Source organism: Sinocyclocheilus anshuiensis, unplaced genomic scaffold (genome assembly GCF_001515605.1).
Source record: "Sinocyclocheilus anshuiensis isolate Anshui unplaced genomic scaffold, SAMN03320099.WGS_v1.1 scaffold1676, whole genome shotgun sequence".
Classification (NCBI taxonomy): Eukaryota; Metazoa; Chordata; class Actinopteri; order Cypriniformes; family Cyprinidae; genus Sinocyclocheilus; species Sinocyclocheilus anshuiensis.
Genome location: NW_015557144.1, coordinates 25276 through 48075, shown reverse-complemented (window position 1 = coordinate 48075; position 22800 = coordinate 25276). Strand labels below are relative to the sequence as shown.

The 22800-nt window shown below is 39.6% G+C and overlaps 2 protein-coding genes across 2 annotated transcripts; one reads left to right on the top strand and one right to left on the bottom strand.

Moving 5' to 3' along the window:
- Positions 1–401: 401 nt before the first annotated feature.
- Positions 402–8934, bottom strand: LOC107678086 (protein FAM199X). The gene is made up of 7 exons (XM_016473208.1): positions 8820–8934; positions 7174–7347; positions 6048–6267; positions 4189–4341; positions 3818–3979; positions 2805–3014; positions 402–2346 (listed from the first exon to the last, which is right to left on the bottom strand). The coding sequence occupies exons 2-7, from the start codon at positions 7338–7340 to the stop codon at positions 2173–2175; spliced, it is 1086 nt and encodes a 361-aa protein (XP_016328694.1). The 5' UTR covers positions 7341–7347; positions 8820–8934; the 3' UTR covers positions 402–2172.
- Positions 8935–10119: 1185 nt separating this feature from the next.
- On the top strand, positions 10120–16991 carry commd5 (COMM domain containing 5). Its single transcript, XM_016473209.1, has 7 exons — positions 10120–10272; positions 13857–14011; positions 14293–14321; positions 14443–14493; positions 14558–14653; positions 15516–15591; positions 16063–16991. Exons 1-7 carry the CDS (start codon positions 10164–10166, stop codon positions 16162–16164), a joined length of 618 nt encoding a protein of 205 aa, XP_016328695.1. The 5' UTR covers positions 10120–10163; the 3' UTR covers positions 16165–16991.
- The last annotated feature ends 5809 nt before the right edge of the window (positions 16992–22800 follow it).

The following is a 22800-nucleotide window of genomic DNA, read 5'->3' as shown; positions in this document are numbered from 1 at the left end:
CTCATTTTTCAAATCTATCGTTTCCTCTTATTATTGGCATACCCTTTATTACAATAACATTGTTCAGAATTTAATTACTGTGCATTGGCAAATAATTCAAAAAGGCCAAATTACATGCAACAGTAGAAACAAATCCCCAAATGCTTGATTGAGTCTGTTAACATTAACCAATAGCACGCAGTCTAGTGATCTCAGCCAAAAATTAAGAACAAGTTTTATAAAAAAAAATATTCTATAAACTTTCATCAAAGACAATTCATTTATTTAGAATAAGGTGTACTGATGAACTGTGCACAGTAAGACCAGAAATGCACATAAATTCTTAATTTCATGTTGACTTTAAAGAAAAAAATGCTCATTTAATAAGATTCTAAATAAATGTTTAGAAACATTAAAATGCACAATTTCTCACGTGAATGTGTCAAGACTACACTAACTGTAGCTATCGAAAGAAAGCATTAGCTTTACATGAACCAGCAATAGAAACTGAAGTAATCATGGATTTAAATGCTTAAACATATTTCATGTCAAGACAGTATATAATTAACTGACACAAAAGCAGTTTGATGTTCAATATATTTCACAACTCATCCACGTCATACTTTGATTTTATTTAGTTAAAATGAAGAATATTCAGACATTTCAGGAAAGCAGTTAAGTCATACTAACTTACATTTATGTCTGACTCAAAATATCTATGTAGCTGTCTTACAAATGGTGTAACCAATAGAAGTGTGTTATTTAGACATTTTGCAACTAAACTTTTTTGGGAAAATCATTGTTCAAATAGTACATCTGCAATACAGCAAAGCTTACATTTATAAAGAAAGCTTAAATAACACGTATGCAAGTTTAACAAAAAAAAAAGTGTTGCAAGCAAACAAATTCTGACCGAAACAAAACATGTAAGACAATGAATGCGTGTAATTTTACACTAAAACCTATTCTCCTCACTTCCACTCTATAACACAGATTATATAAATATAATCACAATAAAAGTTATGAAATGTTACTTTCTCTGATTTGCCTAGGAGAGCACAAGTGATATTTTCTAGTCGATGAACATGTTTAAAGGTATTGTGTACTATTAGATTTTCATATGAAATTTGAATGTCAAAAAGTTCCAAAGCATAATTTCATGCCATTTCTAATCAAAGCAGAGACACAGCGGAGGCGACGACTTCAGCTGTCAGTGTTCCCTCTAAGCCTGAGTTCAGCTAACAATGATTACACAATAACTCATGTGCATATTATGAAGAAATGATCAGTGATGAAATACAAAACGCTCTTCTCTGTCCTTTCACTGCTATTGAAGAATGTTGTTTGAGATGTGATGCTTTAATGCAGACGTCCAGCACAAATTTATCGGCGCTGCTATAGAAAGGTGTCTTCTGGGTAAGAGCAGAACGTCTTTTTGTCTTTCTACAGAATCGTTAGTACCAAGTGTGTTTTAAACTTGCTATCACATACAATTAGGTTTATGTACTTAATCATTTATTTTTTCTAGTGAGGAGTGTTTAATAACACACATAGTTAAACCAAAACTTATTCAGACAGCAGATATAATGTTTGATTTTACACTATAGTTCATTTATGAGTGAGGATAGCAAAATAAAGTAAACTGTGACATATTATACCCAAACATTCTTCATACAGAGGGCTACCAGTAAAAATTGATCAATTTTAAGTCCAAAAATTAGTTTTGACCATTTGACCTGAGCATGTTTTGTTACATAGCTTTCTATCAAAGTTATCTGACATTATCAAGATGAGTTTGTTCTGACACGGTTTAACTCGGAGCTCTTCTCATATTTTATTACCATTTTCTCAACTATAGCGAATAAACGTTGATATAATGTGAGACATGTTGAAGGTGTCTGAACAGTTTTTGGTTTGCCTGTATGTTTTTTGCTATAGTGAAACGTCTCTGGCATTAGTTCCCCATGTGTATGATGTCCAAACACCTGGAGGAGGTGCAGCAGACATCTATTAGTGTTTCTGTCGTGCACTAGTCTGATGTATGTTAATACTTGGTTCCTGGGCTCACCGGTGAGTGCTCTGAGACTGCAGCGCTGCAAGCTAAACTGCTGTGTGTGTGTGTGTGTGTGTGTGTGTGTGATGATGAGGAGGAGGAGGAGGAGGCATAGAAGGAACACTGAAGTGTCACTGGGGTCACATCAGCACGTCCAGGTCATCGCAGTGGTCCTCCTCCTCCGGGACTCTGAGAGACAGCACCTCCTCATTCAGGAACAGACCGCTCAGTCTCTCCTTACGAGCCTGTCTTTGCTCCTTCAGCTGACGCTTGCGTAAAGCCTTCTGCTGCAGCTTCCTCTGCTTGGAGCGCTTCTGGAAAACACCACGCACAACAATCAGTCTTGTATCAGACAGACTCACTCACTGTCACTGCGTATCCCTGTGCTGTCGATCTCACTCATCTCAGGAGGCTTCTCTTGACTGCGTTTCATAATCTTACGGATGACTTCTTCTCATTGTGGTGGAGAATTAAATCTTGAGGAATATAGAGTATGGCCTTGATCTGAATCAGTAACGCAGTCCCCTGTGAAGCACTCACTCACTGACAATTAATGAAGCTACACACCAGGATGCAAAGCAATGGAGTGTAAATGGAGTTGTGTAAATCCAGTTCTTGTTTTTTTCTTGTGGATTATATGCAAATATCTTAAATATAAATATCTGAACACACGTGTAACTATCAGTACTGAATAAAAAGCAGCATGCTGAAGGTCAGCGGCTGCACTGTGTTTGATCGAGGCGGATCACTGCGCTGTGTCTCTGAGGAGCACCTTGGAGTCTCGTATCCTCTCTGCGGCGGAGGCCAGGTTCCCGTCGCTGTGAGCGCGGCTGATGCTGGAGGCGGTGGAGGCGCTGCTGCTGCTGATGCTGCTGCTGGTGATGCTGGCGTCACTGCTGCTGTGAGCGCTCACGCTGCTCGCCAGGCTCCTCTTCACGCTGCGCTGCTGCCGCGGACCGTGCTCGCGGATGTAGCTCCGCACCTGCAGGAGACACCACACCAATCTGATCTCTGGACAACAACACACCGCCTTCACACAGATCCCCAGTCTGGACGAGTCAACACTAGTATCACAGAAAACCACACGATGCACACAGACCCTGATTCCACGTGTTTGATATTCCATGTTTCTTTGGGAGTTTGTTTTGTGTTCAGAGCGATCTGAAAGACTAGTAGTGTGTGAACCCAGTTCTTTTCTGTTAACCAGAGTGTTATGCCTTGTGGTCATCAGATGCCCATTTTACACAAGCTGATATGACTCTTTAGGGTCTTAATGAAAAGTCTATAACATACTTTGGGTAAAATTTCTCAATGGTAGTGTAAAACAACACCGTTTTTACCCTGCCAAAATCAGCTCTGTTCACAGCGAGCCGTTTCGGTGTCTCTTTAAATGCTAATGAGCTCTGCTGACCCCGCCCCTCTCTACCGTGGGGTGACGCAGTTCTCCGAGACTGTAAACTTTAGCCGCATTCGTTGTGACACACATCAAGAATCTGAGAACGGCTTGATATGAGAAAGGGGTTATTTTGGAGGATTTAAAAAAAGAAAACAGCACTGTGTGGATTTTTATCATTATAGGGTGGATGTGTACACACACTGCCAACACACGTTTCAGTCCAAACAACATGTAAAAGTGAATTTAGAATCCGATGACCCATTTAGAACGTGTTTAGATTATAGAAAGTTGTGTAACATATTGCAAACAGAGTGCTGATGATCAGACCTGGCAGTGCTGTGGATGGAGGAGTGGTTTGTTTGCAGGAGGTGTTGAGTGTAATTAATCACCTGCTTGAGCTTTTCATCGGTGAGGCAGTTCAGCTCGATGATGAACTCGCTGTCCGTCGGCAGAATCTGTGCGCTCGGGTCGATTATTTTTATGATGTCCAGCTGCTCCCGAAGTCCCATCTCTGTGCTCACTTTTCGACTCAAATACTCAATATACTCCACCTGACAAACGAAAATCACCAAAGTGAGCTCACACAGACACTAAAAGACACTTGACTGCAAAGAAACAGAATAACACAAGCAAACGCAGTGACACGGCTTCCTTTCTTCCCTAACTGTGTCCAATTAAACATGTGTCATCATATATTTCAGTATCACATCAAGCTGTGCTAGTGTCACTGCGTACGCTGCCAGGAGTGAGGGTTTGAGACCTGCTCGTCGTTGGTCATGGCGCTCCAGGGCAGCTCGTCCAGGTTTCGGTGCGGTTTGTTTTTCCGTTTGGCCGCGAGGCAGGGTGAGCTGGGCACGCTGGGAATGATGTCGGAGAGCACATCGCTGCCGCTGGCTATATCACTGCCCGGTAACTGCAATAGAGATGCAACCGTATTTAGTTTTTTATTTATTATATCTATAATTTATTGCAGACACATACATTGTTTCACCAGGTTTTATATTTAAAATCAACAAACAACAAGTAAATGACTTTCTGTTTGCATAAACACCAAAACAATTACATTACCAATGATGTCCGGATTTTAAATGACTGACAACAGTGTATCTAATAGCATGTACAAAATGTTCAAATAAAGCTTTGAAAAGGTTTCATAAAATTGTAAACATCACATTTCAGCCTTTAAAGGCACAATATGTAAGTTTTCGCTACTAGAGGTCGCATTCTCTAAACAATAACAAAGGCGAAGCATGATGACGCTATGAAGGAGGATGTGCACGGATGAGGTATTAATTAATTAATTGTTTTATTACCTGTACCTTCCACAGTTATTCAAACAGTTATTAAATTATACAGAGAAAGCGAACAAAAAACATTTACATTGTCAAAGAACATTATGACTGACTTCAGTCTAGTTTAAGCACTCTTCAAAAACTCCCGTTATAATCAGTAAAGCTGTCTATACACGGTTTGATGAATGAATCGCTAACATCATACGCACATCTGCACGGTGTTGTTTATGATGAGAGAATTCGCGAGCGTGTGCACTGAACAAAAACTCATCTGAAGGCCTCTGATTGGCCATTGCCTTCATAAGCTCAACAGACTCGTGTGTGATTGGTTATAAAGCACAACACTGTAAAAACACATGGCGCAACATTGAGCAGATCTAAATTTAATGCTACGGTCAACACTTTTCATTTCATTTTCATTTTATTCGCGACAGCCGTAATGGATTTAGTTTAAGTGTACAGCAGCTTTTGAGTCCGTGTGTTGACATACAGCTTCTACAAGCGGAAACTGAGGATATGCGGATATTACGTCATTGATAGGCGACAATGCCCAGGGACGAGCCATTATTTAAAACTTACAAATCCTTGGGAACTTTTGGGATAACGCAAGTACACAACTGCATGAAATATATCACACCGTCCAAGTCGTTTTTGGATATTGTATATTACATATTGTGCCTTTAAATAAAGAAAAATGTTAAAACAAAATGATAACTGATTAATAAATTATGTATTTTATCTGCCCCATAAATAATTCTGGATAGCTTATCTGAATTGTTTAAATGTGTAGAATCCACATAAGCTTGTTTTTCATCAACCGGTCATAAATGACAGCAGAGCTTGTAAATCCGGTCTGTTTTATGTCCCGACAGAAGCTGCACACAGACTGAATGTGAGCCTCTGTAGCTCCAGTCTCTGACAGCAGGGGGCGCTGGTGGAGCAGCAGAATTACAGCGGTTTACCGTAAAGAACACTAGTTTATTAGGTGTTACATGAAGTGAAGATGAAAACAAAATGCCACTGAATCTTTTCTGAAGACAGTCAGAATCTTCAGAGGTGCATTCATATAATTAATTCATTCATATATTAATTTGTATAATTCCCTCAGCACTCTTTTAAACCTCCCAGCTTTTCCACCGTTTTCACACAAATCCAAACTACTCTGCTGCTGTGTGCACCTGTAAAGCCCTGCTTTATGCTGGACTGTATTTATTTATCCTCAGTTTGAATACGGTTTTAGTGAATTAAAATATGAAACGGTAATACTAACCGTGGGGAGTTTAATCATGACTATCATCAGTCCTAATCTGCAGTCCATCACACTCACCTGCCACTCGAACTCGCTGTCGGACCAGTCCCAGTAAGTGCTGATGGAGGAGGACGCATCGCTGCACACGCTGCCCTCGGGGAACAGCTCAAAGGAGGCCAGCTCCTGCTCGTCCAGCAGCGAGTAGCAGTCGTCCTGATCACACACAGACACGGAGGACAAGAGCTCCTCGCTGCAGTCTGAGCTGGCCACGCTGGTGCCGCAGGAGGTCAGGTGCCACCTGCACACACACACACACACAGATCACTGACCAACAGAACAGCCCTCGCCTGACCTGCCGGCTCCAGGTACTCGGCTCACTGCACGCTGCTGGCAGAACGAGTGTGAATGCGCACGGGGTCATTTTGAGCTACGGGCAAAAAAAAGAGAAATGTCGATTTGGGTCGAATCTGAGATTTTCAGAAAGCCCTCGTCTAGTCATCCCAGAGCTCCAAATAGAAATTAAACATCTAAAAGTATCTTTATTAGTATGTTTTTTTTTGGGGAGGAGTACCTTTTCTCCACTTGCTTCCCCGAACTGACTGTCATCCGAAGCGCACACATAAAGCACTCTATCCTGATACACACATACACAGACTTACAGCAGGCTAAACATATTTAAGGATTCACGTAAACATAATCTGTTATATCTTAAGTGAACATTTGGGGAAAAACATCAGATGTGTAACATTATATTAGATCCGTGCATCACACTATGTCTTAATACAGACGTCTGTCTCATTAATGTTAATCAAGCAATAAAAGAAAAGAGGGAATCTCTCGTTGCTTGATTGAACTGCTTTTGTAGTTTTAATAATCAATTTATTTTTAATGAACACACTAAAGTGATTTTTACATTTTACTATTTGTTTTTCTTACTTGAATGCTTATGATTGGAGGTAAAATGAAAAAAGTAGGTAACACACTTGTTTCTTTCTAACATGTTTATTTTTTTGCATCAGTGATTTTGCTTTGGAACCTTAAATCAGTTTTTCTCTAAATGTACTTCAGACAGGTGTAGCTCAGTCATTTTCATCCGATTCCAACAAATCATACATCATTCTGACGGTCTTTCAATAGAGAATGTAAAAGTTCTTGAACATCTGCTGATTGTGACTGACTGTGCCAGAACATGGCGAACTCTGACCTGCTGCTGTGGAAGCGGTGGAGCGGGTCTGTGCGGTGACACGAGGACAGCTGGCAGCCGAAGTCACTGACGTCCAGCGTAGCATCTTCACTGAGGTTCCCTCTCTGAGACAGCAGCGGACACGGCTCTTCTGGAGCCAGGAACTTCTCATAGACGTCCTCAGACATCTGCAAGCTGCATCACAACAGACAGCGCATCAGAAGACCGCCGCAGGACACAGAGCGAGATCGCATGCGCTGAGGAGCCTCGTCTCCAGTGCATACAAACCCGTTTCTCTCTGTTTGCTTTCTTTAACGGTGCTGAAAATGGCACACGTGATTCAAACACAAAGTATCTAAAGTGGCTAGTAAATAGAGTTTCATTCTCTCCAATACTGAAATCGGCCTGTCATTTAAAAAAAATGATCATCAGATCAGACTCGTCGTTCGACCTTTGTTAATTTTAAACTTCTATGATTTTTGCCATTAAACAAAAAGACTATTAAATAACAGCAACCATTATTTATCCCTGTTTGCATCTGGAGCGTATCCATTACACATTGTTAAAGATAGTAATAGTACTTGCAACAGCTGGAAAACTAAAAACATATCCCATTGGGCTGCTAATTAATTCATTTAAAGGTGCAATATTTGATGTGGATGTTGTATCCGGGACAAAATGATTGACAAGCAGCCCAACGATGATTACTGACGATATAGCCAAAGATGACAAGCCACTGAGCTGGACGTTATAGCATTATGTATTAACCAGCAGCCCAACAGTCTTAAGTCGCTGGGGTATATTTGTAGCAATAGCCAACAATGCATTGTATGGGTCAATTATCCATTTTTCTTTTATGCCAAAAATCATTAGGATATTAAGTAAAGATCATGTTCCATGAAGATATTTTGTAAATTTCCTACCGTAAATATATCAAAACTTAATTTTTGATTAGTAATATGCATTGCTAAGAACTTCATTTGGACAACTTTAAAGATGATTTTCTCAATATTTAGATTTTTTTGCACCCTCAGATTCCACATTTTCAAATAGTTGTATCTCAGCCAAATATTGTCCTATCCTAACAAACCATACATCAATGGAGAGCTTATTTATTCAGTATAATGTGTATAAATCACAATTTCAAAAAACTGACCCTTGTGACTTGTTTTGTGCTCCAGGGTCCTACATACATACAACATACATACAGTATATATATATATATATATATATATATATACACACACACACACACATACATATATATATACACGCACACATATGATGTATAGGTATATTACACATGTCTTCTACACTAGCACTGCTAACGAGAGGCGAGGGTGATGATGAGTTAGCGGGCCGCATGTAAACACACTGCAGCAGGCCTGACTCTCACTCACACAGACTCTAATCATCTGTCAGGCCTGAAGCTCAGCACTAGATTCTCTGTTGACGAATCAGTAACGTATTTCGCTCAATTACTCAGAATATAATGAGTAACGTTACCAATATGTCTTGTGTTTGTTCATTATTTCAGCAACTCGGATCTAATGATAGCAGCGCTTAGCCTCATCCGTAACCTCACACTCTGCCCCGCCTGCTAACGGCTCTCTGAGCGCGACAAACACCGATGAAGGGTCATACTAGTGTATATTTCTCACACTTACCTGTTGTTGGATCTGTTTCAGGGGGTTATTATGAGCAGCGCAAACATCGGCTCTCAATCCTCTTCCGCTGCTGACGTCACGGCCGCCAGCTGATGCGCTTCTTCTTCTTCTGTGGTTTAGTGGCGCGTCGCGTCCTGTGCGCAGATCGCCATCTACCGCGCGCTGTAACCATGACTCCACTGTTTCGAACCGTTCGAGTTCACCGAGTCGCCTTTTTAACGAGACATTTGGGTGATTAAAAGGATGAGTACTAGTTAATAGTCTCTTACTGACCTGTTTATACAAGCTGTCCATAAAACAAACAAAACAAGCCCTGCAAATTAATAATAATTTTTTTTTTAAATCACATATTATACAGTCACTTCATTATTTTAATAGTTTTAATGTATTATACTATACTTTCAAGAAAGTATTTGCATTGAGTTTGTAAAAGCTGTTTTTGTTGCATTTACACAGTTTGACCAGCATGGGTCACCAGCGTGTGGATATTCGAAGCTTCGAGTCACTGAATCATTCTGCGAAGCAATCGGTTCAATCGATTCGAAGCTTCGAAAATATTCGTTTCTCCCGTCCCTGTGACGCACGTTTATTTATATCAGTTATTTATTTCCTTTTCTACTCTTTCCTTGACAATTCTATTTGTATTCACACATGTATGACAAGTAATATATGTGTCTTTATATATATATATTTACACGCTAAACGAGTTACATTTAGTAATGGTTAATTTGAACTGAAACATGATTAAATTAAATTAAAAACGTGTTTATACTATACAAATGTTCCTTCGACTCAAAGAGTGTAATTTGTTGATCAAACATAATTTCGCTAGAAGTCATCAACAAAAAAAAAGACCTAAAAAGCTATTATGTCTGTGTTGTTTGTTGTAACCCTAACTGCACGTTTGCTTGTGTTTCCCACACTTATTAATACAGATAACACAGATTAATAATAGAATTTAAGCGTGCAGCTCATGTAGAGATCTAGTCTTGAGATCTTGAGATATATCGTTTTGATTTGAAGTAAAGCGCAAACAGAATGATTGCTTCTAGAGACTTTATAGAGCATATAGTATTAAAATAAAATAACTGAACTCAGACTAGAAATGAGGTCAATGGGTATTGAGCAGATTTCACTGAATCTATAATAGAGATCAGTGGTACTACTACATAATGCCCAAATAATGATATTTAAAAGCAGTATATAGAGCCAGCAGGGCTGACGTGATGTAGCCTCCCTCCAGCAGGTGGCGCACGCCACTGTGACTGATTCCGCCGCGGGAGAACAGCGCAGAAGAAGAGCGCCGCTGCGGTCAGCTGCTGATGAAGAAGCAGCTCAGGGAAGATGGCGGACGCTGTGAGTGTGTTCGGAGGAAGAGCTCCTGCAGAAGTGCAGCAGCTGGCGAAGCATCTGAGGAATCTGGACAGAGACACTCTCTCACAGATGCTGAGCGGTCAGGCACACACACATGCGCTTTAGCGGACATCATGCGACTCTTGTGCTACACATTGGGGCGTAGAAGGCACTTTCGTAGAAGCTGTTTGCGTTTGTCTACACTAGGGATGCAACGATTATAGATTCTGTTGGTACGATTATTGTCTGAGGAATAATCACGGTTTTACGATTATGACGATTATTATGCATTTACTCATTTCCCAACATTACGAAAGTATAAAATCACATGAACGCTCTTTAGATATTAAAGTGTTAATTATTGCTGGCTTTTGAAACAGAAATAACACAGTAACCAACAATAAAGCACAAAATAATAAACAAAAGACAAACAAAAGCCCATCTCTCCCATTGGAATTAAAAAAAGGTGACCTCTGCTCTGTAAACATCCATGACAGTATTTCTCTTTTGAAAATAACAAATGGAAATAGATCGCAAAAGTATTTAATGTTTTCAGTTTGTACCTTCTTTACATTTCTTTTGGACCTGGGGTAGAGAATTTGGAAACATGGTGAAAAAAAATATTGTTGGTTTTTACTTATGAATAATACTACAACAGGGATAGTAAATAACAAAGTTAATTTCACGGTATTTAGAAGTGCCCACGATAACAATATCGTGCATATTCATTACCGTGATATATCCCATTACCGAATACCGGCACAAGTCTAATTCAGGAGGACACAAACTTCTTGAGAATGCTGCCCCGTGACTTTTATTAATAAAATAGATTAAATAGCCTACTGGAGAGGCGCACAGACGCAGGTAGGCTAATTCACACAGGCAACTGTCACCTCTCTCTCTCTCTCTCTCTCTCGAATAATTAATTCAAGTAGCTAAATGTTATAATGAATTAATTCAAATAAATGTGATCTTACAGCACTATTTAATCTCTTTCTGATCTGAAGCGGGCAGAATGCAGAGCTAACGAGCTGTAGCTTCGCGTCGGGTGGTTCTTGCCTTCACGTCGTGCATTAAAACCTTCAATGTACAGCTAGCTGTATCCCTTATGCATTCGCTCTTTAGCAGCAGTTTTTACAGCAATATTTAAATGACACCCTGGTCATTCTTGGTGTCCCACACTATGGACAAGCATTTCTCTGGTGGAAATAAAGCTTCGCTGTTTGGTCCCTCTGTCAGTTCATCTAATGCATGTAGTAGCCTCCGTGCCTCTGATAAACACGTCATTTTAAGCTGGTGCACCGGTAGTGTAACTTTTTTCGTTTTGTGCAAGCTGCTACAGTTCCGTTCCGTGTAACAGAAACACTCGGTTTAGCGGAACCTTTACGATTAATTAACCGTGACGTTTTAAAGCGCGGTTAATCGCGAAACCGGTTAATCGCTGCATCCCTAGTCTACACGCGTTTAAGATGCTTTTTTTTACTTACAAATTCCATAGGCTGTTTATTATTATTATTATTGTTGTTGTTGTTGCAGCATGGTTTTACCAGAAGGAAAATTACTCTCTTGTTCACTATTCCCATAGTCTGTGATTGCAGATAAATATCCAACTCTCTCCATTGACTTTGTATTGCGGGAAGCTGCCTCCGTGTCATTTCTGACTTATAACAAAAAACAGAACAATGTTTAAAAGCTGCTATGTGACAAGCTAAAAAAACCCAGAACTACGTTTTTAAAAGCTGTCGACCCAAAAAACGAGCGTTTAATAACACAAATAGTTGTAGAAGTCGGGGTATTTCATTCAGTTGGATCATTTCTCAAACAAAAGGAAGGTAAGGAAAAGGGACACTGACATAGACCAATACAATTTAGTTTCTCAATATATCTCGAAATAATCCTTTGACGTGGTTAAAAATAATGAATGTTTCCTGTCACCGATTACGTTTCCATCCAGTAGTTCTCAGAGTAATATGACACATTGCGCTCCACTTTTGTGTAGGGATGCGCAGATCCGATATTCATATCGGGTATCGGCTCCGATAGTGCCATTTTTCTCGGATCGGGTATCGGTCAGAGAGGGCCGATTTTTTTTTCTCGATTGTGCGAATTATTCTGTGTTACTTCTGAAGCCATACCATAGCTTAACCCTTTAACGCGTACGATCACACCGGTGTGATTAGATCTTTCAGTGCGTCACGTCACCAACCGCCGAATTTAAATCCGCTTTCGCGCTCCGGCTAGCGCGAGCCAGCGCACATTGTACGCGCTTCGTGCTCATAGACTGTATAAAAACAGTTCGTGCTGCACTGTATTTGTTTTGTCCTATCGTATCTATCATATGTTGTTGCCTTATTTAAAAATATGCTGTAGATTTAAAATAAATGTATTTTAATTTGATAGTATATACTTATATATAAATACATTCATGAATGTTTTTAATGAATGGATTTTATAATACAAATAGCAATGTGTAACATTTTACCATATTTAGTGCAACACTTTTATTTGTTCCCCACAAAATATTGTTTTTTCACTAAATGTTTGGATTTCTAAAATTATTGTGCACTGATTTTTCTAGAATAACTTTTGCTGCCGAATTATCCACTAACCTAGTTTGATACATTTTTGTCATAGATTATAAATATACATAGGCCTATATTTTTTTAGATTTATTGTTTCTTTTATTTTTCTTTATAATGAAGCAGTCTGTATCTAGTAGATTGTGAAAGAATGATTATCAATTCCACACACACAGATATATAAATTCTACATTTATTTAAATGAGGGAAAAAAACTTCACTGGTATCGGATTGGAATCGGTATCGGCCAATACCGAACCCTAGGTATCGGAATCGGTATCGGAGGCGAAAAAGGCAGATCGGAGCATCCCTACTTTTGTGTCCTTATAAACGCTCATTTTTTGGGTCGACAGCTTATAAAAATGTAGTTCTGGGTTTTTTAGTTTGTTTACTGTACACGTTGTCACACAGCAGCTTTTAGACATTGTTCTGTTTTTTGTTGTAAGTCAGAAATGACAAGGACACAGCTTCCCGCAATACAAACTCAATGGAGAGCGTTGGAATTTTCAGATTATGACGCGTGTCGCTCTGTCTCTGTTCTTCTCTGTGCTCTGTCTGGTCTCTGTTGCTGTGCTCGGTCTCTGTGATCGGTCTCTGTGCTCTGTCGCTGTGTCTGTATCTGTCTGGTCTCTGTCGCTGTGCTCTGTCTCTGTCTGGACTCTGTCGCTGTGCTCTGTCTCTGTCTGGTCTCTGTCGCTGTGTCTGTATCTGTCTGGTCTCTGTCGCTGTGCTCTGTCTCTGTCTGGACTCTGTCGCTGTGCTCTGTCTCTGTCTGGTCTCTGTCGCTGTGCTCTGTCTGGTCTCTGTCGCTGTGCTCTGTCTGGTCTCTGTCTCTGCTCTGTCGCTGTGCTTTATCTCTGTCTGGTCTCTGTCCCTGTGCTCTGTCTCTGTCTGGTATCTGTCTCTGTGCTCTGTCTCTGTCTGGTCTCTGTCCATGTGCTCTGTCTCTGTCTGGTCTCTGTGCTCTGGTTTATGTGCCCTGTCTCTGTCTGTCCTCTGTCTCTGTCTGGTCTCTGTCTCTGTCTGGTCTCTGTCTCTGTGCTCTGTCTCTGTGCTCTGTCTGGTCTCTGTTGAGTTCTGATCTGCTGACTCTGTTCTATTGCAGCGGTGCTGAGGGCCGTGGACGGTCTGGACTGCCGTGAGTCTCTGAGACTGATCTCAGAGAGCGGCTTGGTCTCAGAGGACAGCTTTAACCACGCTGTGGCTGGACTGTACGCTCTTCTGAAAGAAGCTCTGTGTCTGCCATCTCTAAGACAAGAGGTTAGCTCATAGCTTTCTCACATCAGACCGCTGACTCTGTGTGTTTGCTGTGTTTAATTACTCGAGCGCTCGTCTTCACTGACTCAGAAGTGTAAACGTTCATCGTTGAAAGTTCTTGAAAAGCTGAGGTTTTGTGCCGCCTGGCGGCTGAGAGGAAAATACAATCAAATGCACTAATACATCTTTAGCCCTGTCAGACCCTGAATATTTCTAACTTCTGTAGAGCATGCACACTCATCAGATGCATACAACACTGAATATCTGAATTCTCTTTGTTTCAGGTTTTTAATGAGGATCTCCGAGCGCTTCGGTAGGGGATGTCTCATGAAGTTTTTTCTCAAACACTAATCAATGAAGAGTCACTTTTTTTGGTGTTGATCCTGATATGTTTATAGTGATGTGTTGTATTTATGGGTGCTGTGTATCACCAGGGTTTCTGAGGAGTTCATCGCAGACGTGTCCAGTGCTGTGTTTGGAAGCAGGTATGATTGGAGCGCCTCGACTCTATTATCCTGTATATCAGCTCATTTCTCAATGCTTCTCCAGGCAGACCTCCATCAATATCAGTGACGCACATCGAGGCCCGACTCTGGCAAAGATCCAGGACTTTAAATGGAGAGTTGACGTTGCCATTTCCACAAGGTACACTAGTAATGATGGTTTTATATAGAAATATGCTGATCTCAATGAAAAGGTCTTCTGCGTACAAATAAACATGTCATGTAAAGAATAAGGTGCTGTGCACGGACACTCGTCTCTAATCGATTGGTCTTAAACATACAAATATTTCACAATGTTCCCTAAAATGAGCAGAACTCCATTTGTTGTTTAGGAAACTTGTGGATTAGAGCGGTTCTGTACTGTATGTATTACGGCTCAAGATTATAAGTGTCAGTTACTGCATTAGTAATACTTTCTGCTTTTACTGTGTAACTGCTATTAGAGTTTGCATAAATACATTTTCCCCACAGCGGCTAATGAACCGGACGTCTCGCACATTGACTGAAAACCGCTTACTTCTGCAAAATATTCTGCAAAAATTGAAAAATAAGGTGGATAAGACGAGAGTCGAACATATGAAGCAAAGGGAAGAGTGCTATATAAATAAAGTGATCTCCATAAATTAATACACGAGAGTAAAGATCATGAATGCAGTGACTGAATACTGTGAATAATTCATACTCAAAGGCTCATATTAAAGAGCTGATTTTATAGCCATAAACTGCAAGTGTGGGAACGGTGTCTGCACATCCACAGCAAAGTTGTTAATGAGTTCATCTTCACACTGGTATATGAAGCCACAGCACCGTCTGCTTATTCACTCCACACATACAAACTGAAGCTTATCTGTAGCTAACACTGAATGATCACTATTAACTCTAGCAGCTCTAACCGTGAGCATGGTTATTATTTGTGTTTGATTAGTTGTGCAGATGTGTATATTTAATGTGAAGCACATGAGCATCAAATGATTGATCATTATTAATGTTTGTGTGATATTTAGCTCGCTGTCTCGAGCTTTGCAGCCCTCCATTCTCATGCAGATGAAACTGTCTGATGGCCATTTGCATCGATTCGAGGTAATCTTTCTTCAATTCTGTTTGATTTCAGAGTATGTAGTAATCACTGAAACGTGTAGAAGACATTTAGCTAGATTCTATTATCTGATGTTTACAGATGTATCAAAAACAAGAGTCTACATTATCAGTTATCAGAGTTTTTTCATTGAAAAGCTACTGGAAAAAAATGGTAATAATTTTCTTTTAGTTTTGTATCATTTTCTGATTAATAACACTTAATAGTTTTATTGTTTGAATATTTTTTTTTAGTAGGCCTGTTTATTAGATCTACCTGTTTTCTGTATTCTCTTACTTTTTCTTGCAAAAAAATACACAAAACATTTTAAGCATCCAAATATGGCTCTTACTGTATCTCACACATATACAGGTCTAGTGCTTTGCAGAAAATATGCAATCCATCCATTTACCCTCCACTTGTCCGAATGGTATTTTCATTCGATTGCTTTGATCTGGTTTTCTTCTCTCTTCTAGGTTCCAGTTGTCAAGTTCCAGGAACTTCGTTACAATGTTTCTCTAATTTTGAAGGAAATGAATGATATAGAGAAGAGGAGTATTCTCAAAATACAAGACTGATGGATCATATTATCATATTCTATTGCAAGACGAGATATCAGATCTTTTATTTGATTTACACTTTTCTAATATTTGGTAAATTGTATTAATTGTGCTGAATTCATTTTTATTAACCATTCGTTTCTTTTGTACTTGGTCAGCCAAGCTTAATTGTGTGAAACTATCTTGTTTGTCAGCAGTGGTTTGTCAACACATTTTTGTTCTACATTTTGTAAAAATAAATGTCTGTCGTCTTGTGTTTTCTGAAGATCTGCAGTGGTTTTGCATGCGTTGAATCCTTGTACAGGCATGAAGTGTAGTCTTGCAGTCATACTGCAGTACAGAAGGTTTGTGGTGAATGTCAGCTTCACAGCATTGCTGTGTGTGTGTGTGTGTGTGTGTGTGTGTGTGTGTGGTCGAGTCACATCTGTGAGGTGAGAAAGCTGTGGGTGTGCAGGGCTGAGGGAAGCGTTCTCATTATAGTCACAGCTAATGAGCTGCAGCAGTAACAAAGACTCGTTTAAAAAGCACCCATATGAGGAATCAGCATGTTAAAACAAAGCCTTGTTCAAAGAAAAGCTAACAAGTGAAGAGTGTTGTAATACAATTCCTGTTTAGCTCCTGATGACGACTCGGAGACCTCAAGCAGCCATGACCTTTCTTGCTCAACCAGTTAAATATCCAGCAATGAAAAAACTGCTTAATTTTTGTAACAGTCTTTTAGAACATTTGTATTCAGTGAATCAAAACATTTCCTGCTCTAAAGACATTAAAGGTATTAAGTCTTTTTAAATTTGTAGATTGTCGTGGTTTTTTGTTTTGTTTTTTAGAAGGGGGTGAGTTTTAGTGATAGTGACTGACATTCGCTCTAATAAACTATCGTCTGTAACCACGCTTCAGTAGCGGCCTCTGCTGTGTTTTCATCCCTTGTGCCCTGCCATCTCATGAGTTCTCGCTTTTTTTATATTTCTAATGATATGATATAGTTAATCAATCTCACACAAGGGTGTCGTATAGCAGCTGCCTAGTGCCGCGTATTGCACATTTTATTCACAAAATTCTAGTTATTCTAAAATCGAATTATTCTTCTGTACAGTTTTCGCATCTAACTTGTCTTAAATGGATTTGGATGTATACTTTGGGATGCAGCCCTGCAGGAAAGTCCATAGATGATGAAGCTTCAGACTCTGCACCGAATGCATCACAATCTTTGCTAAATTGGCCTGATGCTTCCAAGAATCCGTAATGTCCTTCATATAGTCAAGATCTGCACCTCCTGCAACAGCAAAACACCCTCATAACAAGACTGGTCCACCAGAGCGTGTTCTTCTGCTCAAAGACACACAGCTGATCCAGGGGTCCAGAAAGTTTGGTTACTCCATAAAACATTCTTCCAGATCTCCACAGGTCTATCCTGATTCATTCATTTCTGATCGCGGTCAAATACAAACGGGCAAAAGGGCTCTAGAGTCTGTCCATTAAGGACATCTGGCTCCGAGTGCCCTGCTGTAAGCTGAGTCCCTTTGATCATACAGAAACAACATGAATGCCGTTATGTATAGGTTAAACTTACCCTTACATTATCGCATGACTCCATGTCTCTTCTTACTCAAACATCACCTCCCTTTCCTCAGAGCTTGGTGTGACAGACAAGCCCTGCATAATGGGATGGTGCACACAGTCTTGTGATCATCTCATCGACTGGGCAAGGTATGGCCCAGAGAGATCCTGGGTGGCTCGCAATTGACTTCGCAAAGAGCTTGATTGACAGGTGATCTGACCAATCATGATGCTGAATCCGCCAACTTGTCCGACAAACAAATCAGACAGGAGAGCAGATTATCTTCAGTGGATTTACACTTGAAAAATGTGTGTATTGATGTTTCGCCGTGGTTGAAATAAAATATGTTCAACCCCTATATATTTTAGGGCTGTCAGCGGTGTGTGCATTAACGCATGCGATTGATTTAAAAAGCGTTAACACATTCAAATAATTTGACGCGATTAACTCAAAATTAGTGAAACACAATTTCTATTCGAATGCATTCAAACAATCAGTCCAAAACGGCACTAATGTGAAAACCCGGCTGATTACATCAGAGAGAGCAGAGACTTGTGTTGCATTTTCAGTGAATTATTCATTCCAGTGTGTTTCGCTTTAAAGGGCACCTATTATGCCCCTTTTTACAATATGTAATGTAAGTCTCAGGTGTCCTCAGAATGTGTCTGTGAAGTTTCAGCTCAAAATACCCCACAGATCATTTATTATATCATTTTGAAAATGCCTATTTTGAGTGGAAGCAGAAACACGCTGTTTTAGTGCATGTCTCTTTAAATGCAAATGAGCTGTTGCTCCCCGCCCCCTTTTCCAGAATAGAGCTGTGCCTTTACAGCTCCTACCTCAGATACTCTGCTAAATACGTCTGTTTGGTTTTGCTGATCATGTCTATCATGCTGAAAACATGCATTTTAAAGCCATATAAGTTTAAACTTCTGATACAGGGTTTTCTGAGCGCACACATCCAAAGCAAACGCACAGAAAGTGTCTGTCACATGGCATGTGAGTGCTAAACTAAGTTCTCTTCCATGTCTTATTGTGCTTAAACTGTCAAATACACACGTTTATGTTAAAAACCAAAGGTGTAAAGTATTTGAGTAAATGTAATTAATTACTGTACTTTATCTTTTCGGATACTTTGAAGTTTTACTGAGTATCAAAGAAATTAGCAACTTTTATTCTCCACTACATTTTTGAATGAGTATCTGTACTCTTTACTCCACTACATTTGAAATGAGTGTTGCAGTTACACATTACATTTTGCATGGACCTAGCTTGTTCTGCAGCAGTTTATTTCTGCTACAAAAGACGTGACACTGCCTACTACAGGGCACTACTATATCTTGTGCCTTTTGCACTTACTCACCTAAACTTGTCAACAAGGCTACATTACGTGGATGTGAGTTCCTTAGCAAGTAGATTCACAGGTGTTTTATATATGAGATGAGGACATGACTGCAGCTGAAACCAGCACATCCAGTGCAAGAAGACTTTGACTTTTTAAATTTACTTAACATTATTTTATCTATCCGTTTTACTGAAGCGACCATTTTGACGAATGCTGTTGTTGCAATTTTAAGGTGTTCAGTTTCATTTTGGTTTTAGGAAATAAATGTGATTGCTCTTCTCACAAATCAACTCTTTCTTGTTTTTGTTACATGTTCTCCGTGCCTTGTCTTGGACTTTTATGTCACTGTCTGTCTCCCGTGGTGTTTGTAGTCAGTTTGTTCATTGGTTCCCCTTGATTAGTCTCCCCAGGTGTGTCTTATCTTGTTAAGCTTGTTAGCCCCCTGTGTGTGTATATATAGCCCTAGTTTTTATTTAGTTCTTTGTGAGTTGTTGAATGCAATGTTTGTCTGTTTGCCAGTTATTCTGTTCTTTGTTCCCTGAGGTTTTTGGCTTATTGTTCTAGTTTTTTTTCCATGAAATACCTGCGCCTAGACCCTTTCTTCTGCCAGTTTTCCCCAGCTTCTCCACAACGTTACAGTTTTTTACTTTCATCTGAGGAAACGCAGAAAGTGAGGTGGAGTTGCAGTTCGGCTGAGATCCTCTGCTTGCTGTCTGTCGGGCCTGGGATGATCCGTGGGTTACATCTTCACTGGCGTTCGCCGGTTGCATTGTATCGATGGCTTGGACCTGTTGTCCTCGTCTTTCCGTGCTGCCTCCCTCTGCGTGTTCATCGTGGTGGAGTAAATATTTCTAGTCTTCGACCGATTTGTAGATCAACGCAACCCCAGGGAGAGGTGTTGCTATGTGGCTTTAATCAATGCGCGCTCTCTGGTAAATAAGGCATTTATATTAAATGACTTTTTTACTCTGCAATGTCTGGATGCCTTGTGTATCACTGAAATGTGAACCTGGAGATTTAAGTCCATTCACTGAGCTGGTGCCACAGGGCTGTAGTTTTCTTAATTCCACTCGGTTATCTGGCCGTGGTGGCGGCTTGGCGACAGTGTTTAAAAACTCGTACCTCTGTCGCTGTCTATCAACTGGGACTCGTAGCTGTTTTGAAGTTCTGCTGTTTCAACATTCTCTGGTGAACCCTGTGGTTTTACTGTCATATATCGACCACCCAATGCAAATAAGGATGTCTTAATGAATTTGCTCAATTTTTGCGTGAAATCGTCACTAGTTATGACAGGATTTTAATACTGGGAGACTTTAACATCCATGTGTGCTGTGACTCTAAACCACTTTCAAAAAACTTTCTTCCCTTACTTGATTCTTTTGATTTTGTGCAATGGGTGTCTGGACCTACTCATGTTCAGGGGCATACTTTGGACTTGATTTTTATCTCGTGGTCTGTCAATGTTGGATATAAAAATTGTGGATGCTGGCATATCTGACCATCTGCCCATACTGTTCCCTGTGTCATTTGATGGAAATATCCCAAGTCAATCATCATTGCCACACTAGACTCGTATATTTACTGATGCCTCAAGTGAAGAGTTACTCTAAATATGAACTGTTAGGTGCTACTCTTGATATGAGCTGGATGTTACTGGATGTATCACCTGTCACTTGGATGTTAATGAACATCTTAGTATTTTCAATAATAATTGTTCCAATATTTTAAATTCTATCGCACTGTTAAAGGTGAAAAACATAAGCATAATCCAATACCTTGCCATAATGTTATCACTCGTTCCCTTAGACTTGTAGAAGGGCAGAACGTAAGTGGAAAAAAGACAAACTACAAGTTTCATATGAAATTTTATGGGACTCTCTCTCTGCAATTCAGCGAGCTGCTGAGGCTGCAAAGTGTAGATATTTTTCAGAGTTAATTATACAAAACAGCCATAAGCCACATATTTTATTTTCTACCATTGAGTCTGCTCTTCATCCAAATTTCAGCCTTTTTCCTGAGGCATCTGTCACTCTGTGTGAGAATTTAGCTAATCATTTTAATGATACGATTTCTCAAATCACGTCTACAATGTCAATATCGTCATATGAATTGGTTGATGTTCCATACTCTGGTTCCACTTAGTCTGTTAACCTGAACACCTTGATCAAGACTATGTCTAGCCTGAAACCCACAATGTGTCCCCAGGATGTTATTCCATCACGTTTTCTTGGGCAGTTTATTGACACTTTTGGCCCTGACTTGTTGTCCGTTATTAGTACATGTCTCCAGACTGGGACTGTTCCTCATGACTTCAAACTTGCCACAGTGCAACCACATCTTAAAAAAAAAAAAAAACGAACCTGGACTCCACATTGTTGACTAAATTTCGTCCCTTTTAAAATTTGCCTTATTAATCTAAAATTCTAGAGAAAGGTGTTTTAAATCAACTTCAATCTTATTTGTCTCACAATTCTATTTATGAAAAATTTCAGTCTGGTTTTAAATCTTGCCACAGCATGGAGTCAGCCCTCTTAAGAGTTTTAAATGATATCATGTTGATTAGGGATTCTAGCCAGTGTATGGCTCTGGTTCTGTTAGACCTTAGCCCTGCCTTTGATCTGGTCAAACATGATATTCTTATATCTCGTCTTGAGGCTTGTGTTGGTTTACAGGGCACAGTATTACAGTGGTTTAGGTCATATCTTACTGATAGGAGGTATGTTGTCACTATTAGGCATCATTCCTCCTCTGAGGTACACTTAAGATCTGGTATACCTCAGGGATCGATTCTTGGTTCAGTATTGTTCTCCCTTTATATGTGTCCTCTATGGTTTATCTTTAACAAATATGGGGTCTCTTTCCACCTATATGCAGATGACACCCAAATTTATATTCCCTAGCGTGGTAATAAGCATGCCATTAAGCCTATATTGGATTGTTTGGATGAACTAAAACTTTTGCTTGCAACAAATTTTTGGTGCCTCAATGAGAGTAAAACTGAATTCATTGTGTTTAGTCCCAATTAACAATATGTACACAATTTCGAAACTTGGGTGTTTGGTTTGATAATAACCTCAAATTTGATAAGCAAATTTGTTATAAAATAAGTTCTGATTCAAGTCACGGACGTTACAAGATTCCTGATCCCCCGTTCCTCTCTATGTTGCAATTGGAAATACGTTGCTTACCGGATTGTGAATATCACCAGAGGAAGAAACGTCCTTAGTTGTTTTTAAATTGTGCTAAATAAATAAAATTGTATTGTATTGTAATTTTCACTGTAAGCTATCTGTGCATTTACTAGGGTTGGTTATTCATTGGGTTTTTTACGATACCGGTGCCAAATCGATACTTTTAAAACGGTACCGGTGCCTAAACGGTGCCTGAACCGATACTTAAAAAAAAAAAAGAGCCACAAAAACAAACCTATGGATAACATTAAAGACCATTAAAAATATTTAAAATAAATATACATAACATACACGTGCTCCTCGGATGCTCTTATTTCCCGAGTTGTGCTTCCCTTACTCTAAGGCTAATAAATGTATTTCACGATCTGGGTCATGATTTAATACAAAACATTTAATACAAAACCACACATAATGTTTCTACTGTATCTCTGTCAATCACTCTGATATTTAGTTATAATGAGTGAACTGACTGAGTGCTGTCCGTCACTGTCTTTAATCAGTTCTGTGAATGACTGTATGGTATGCCACATGCTCTGTAATATGTTTTATATTAAATATTA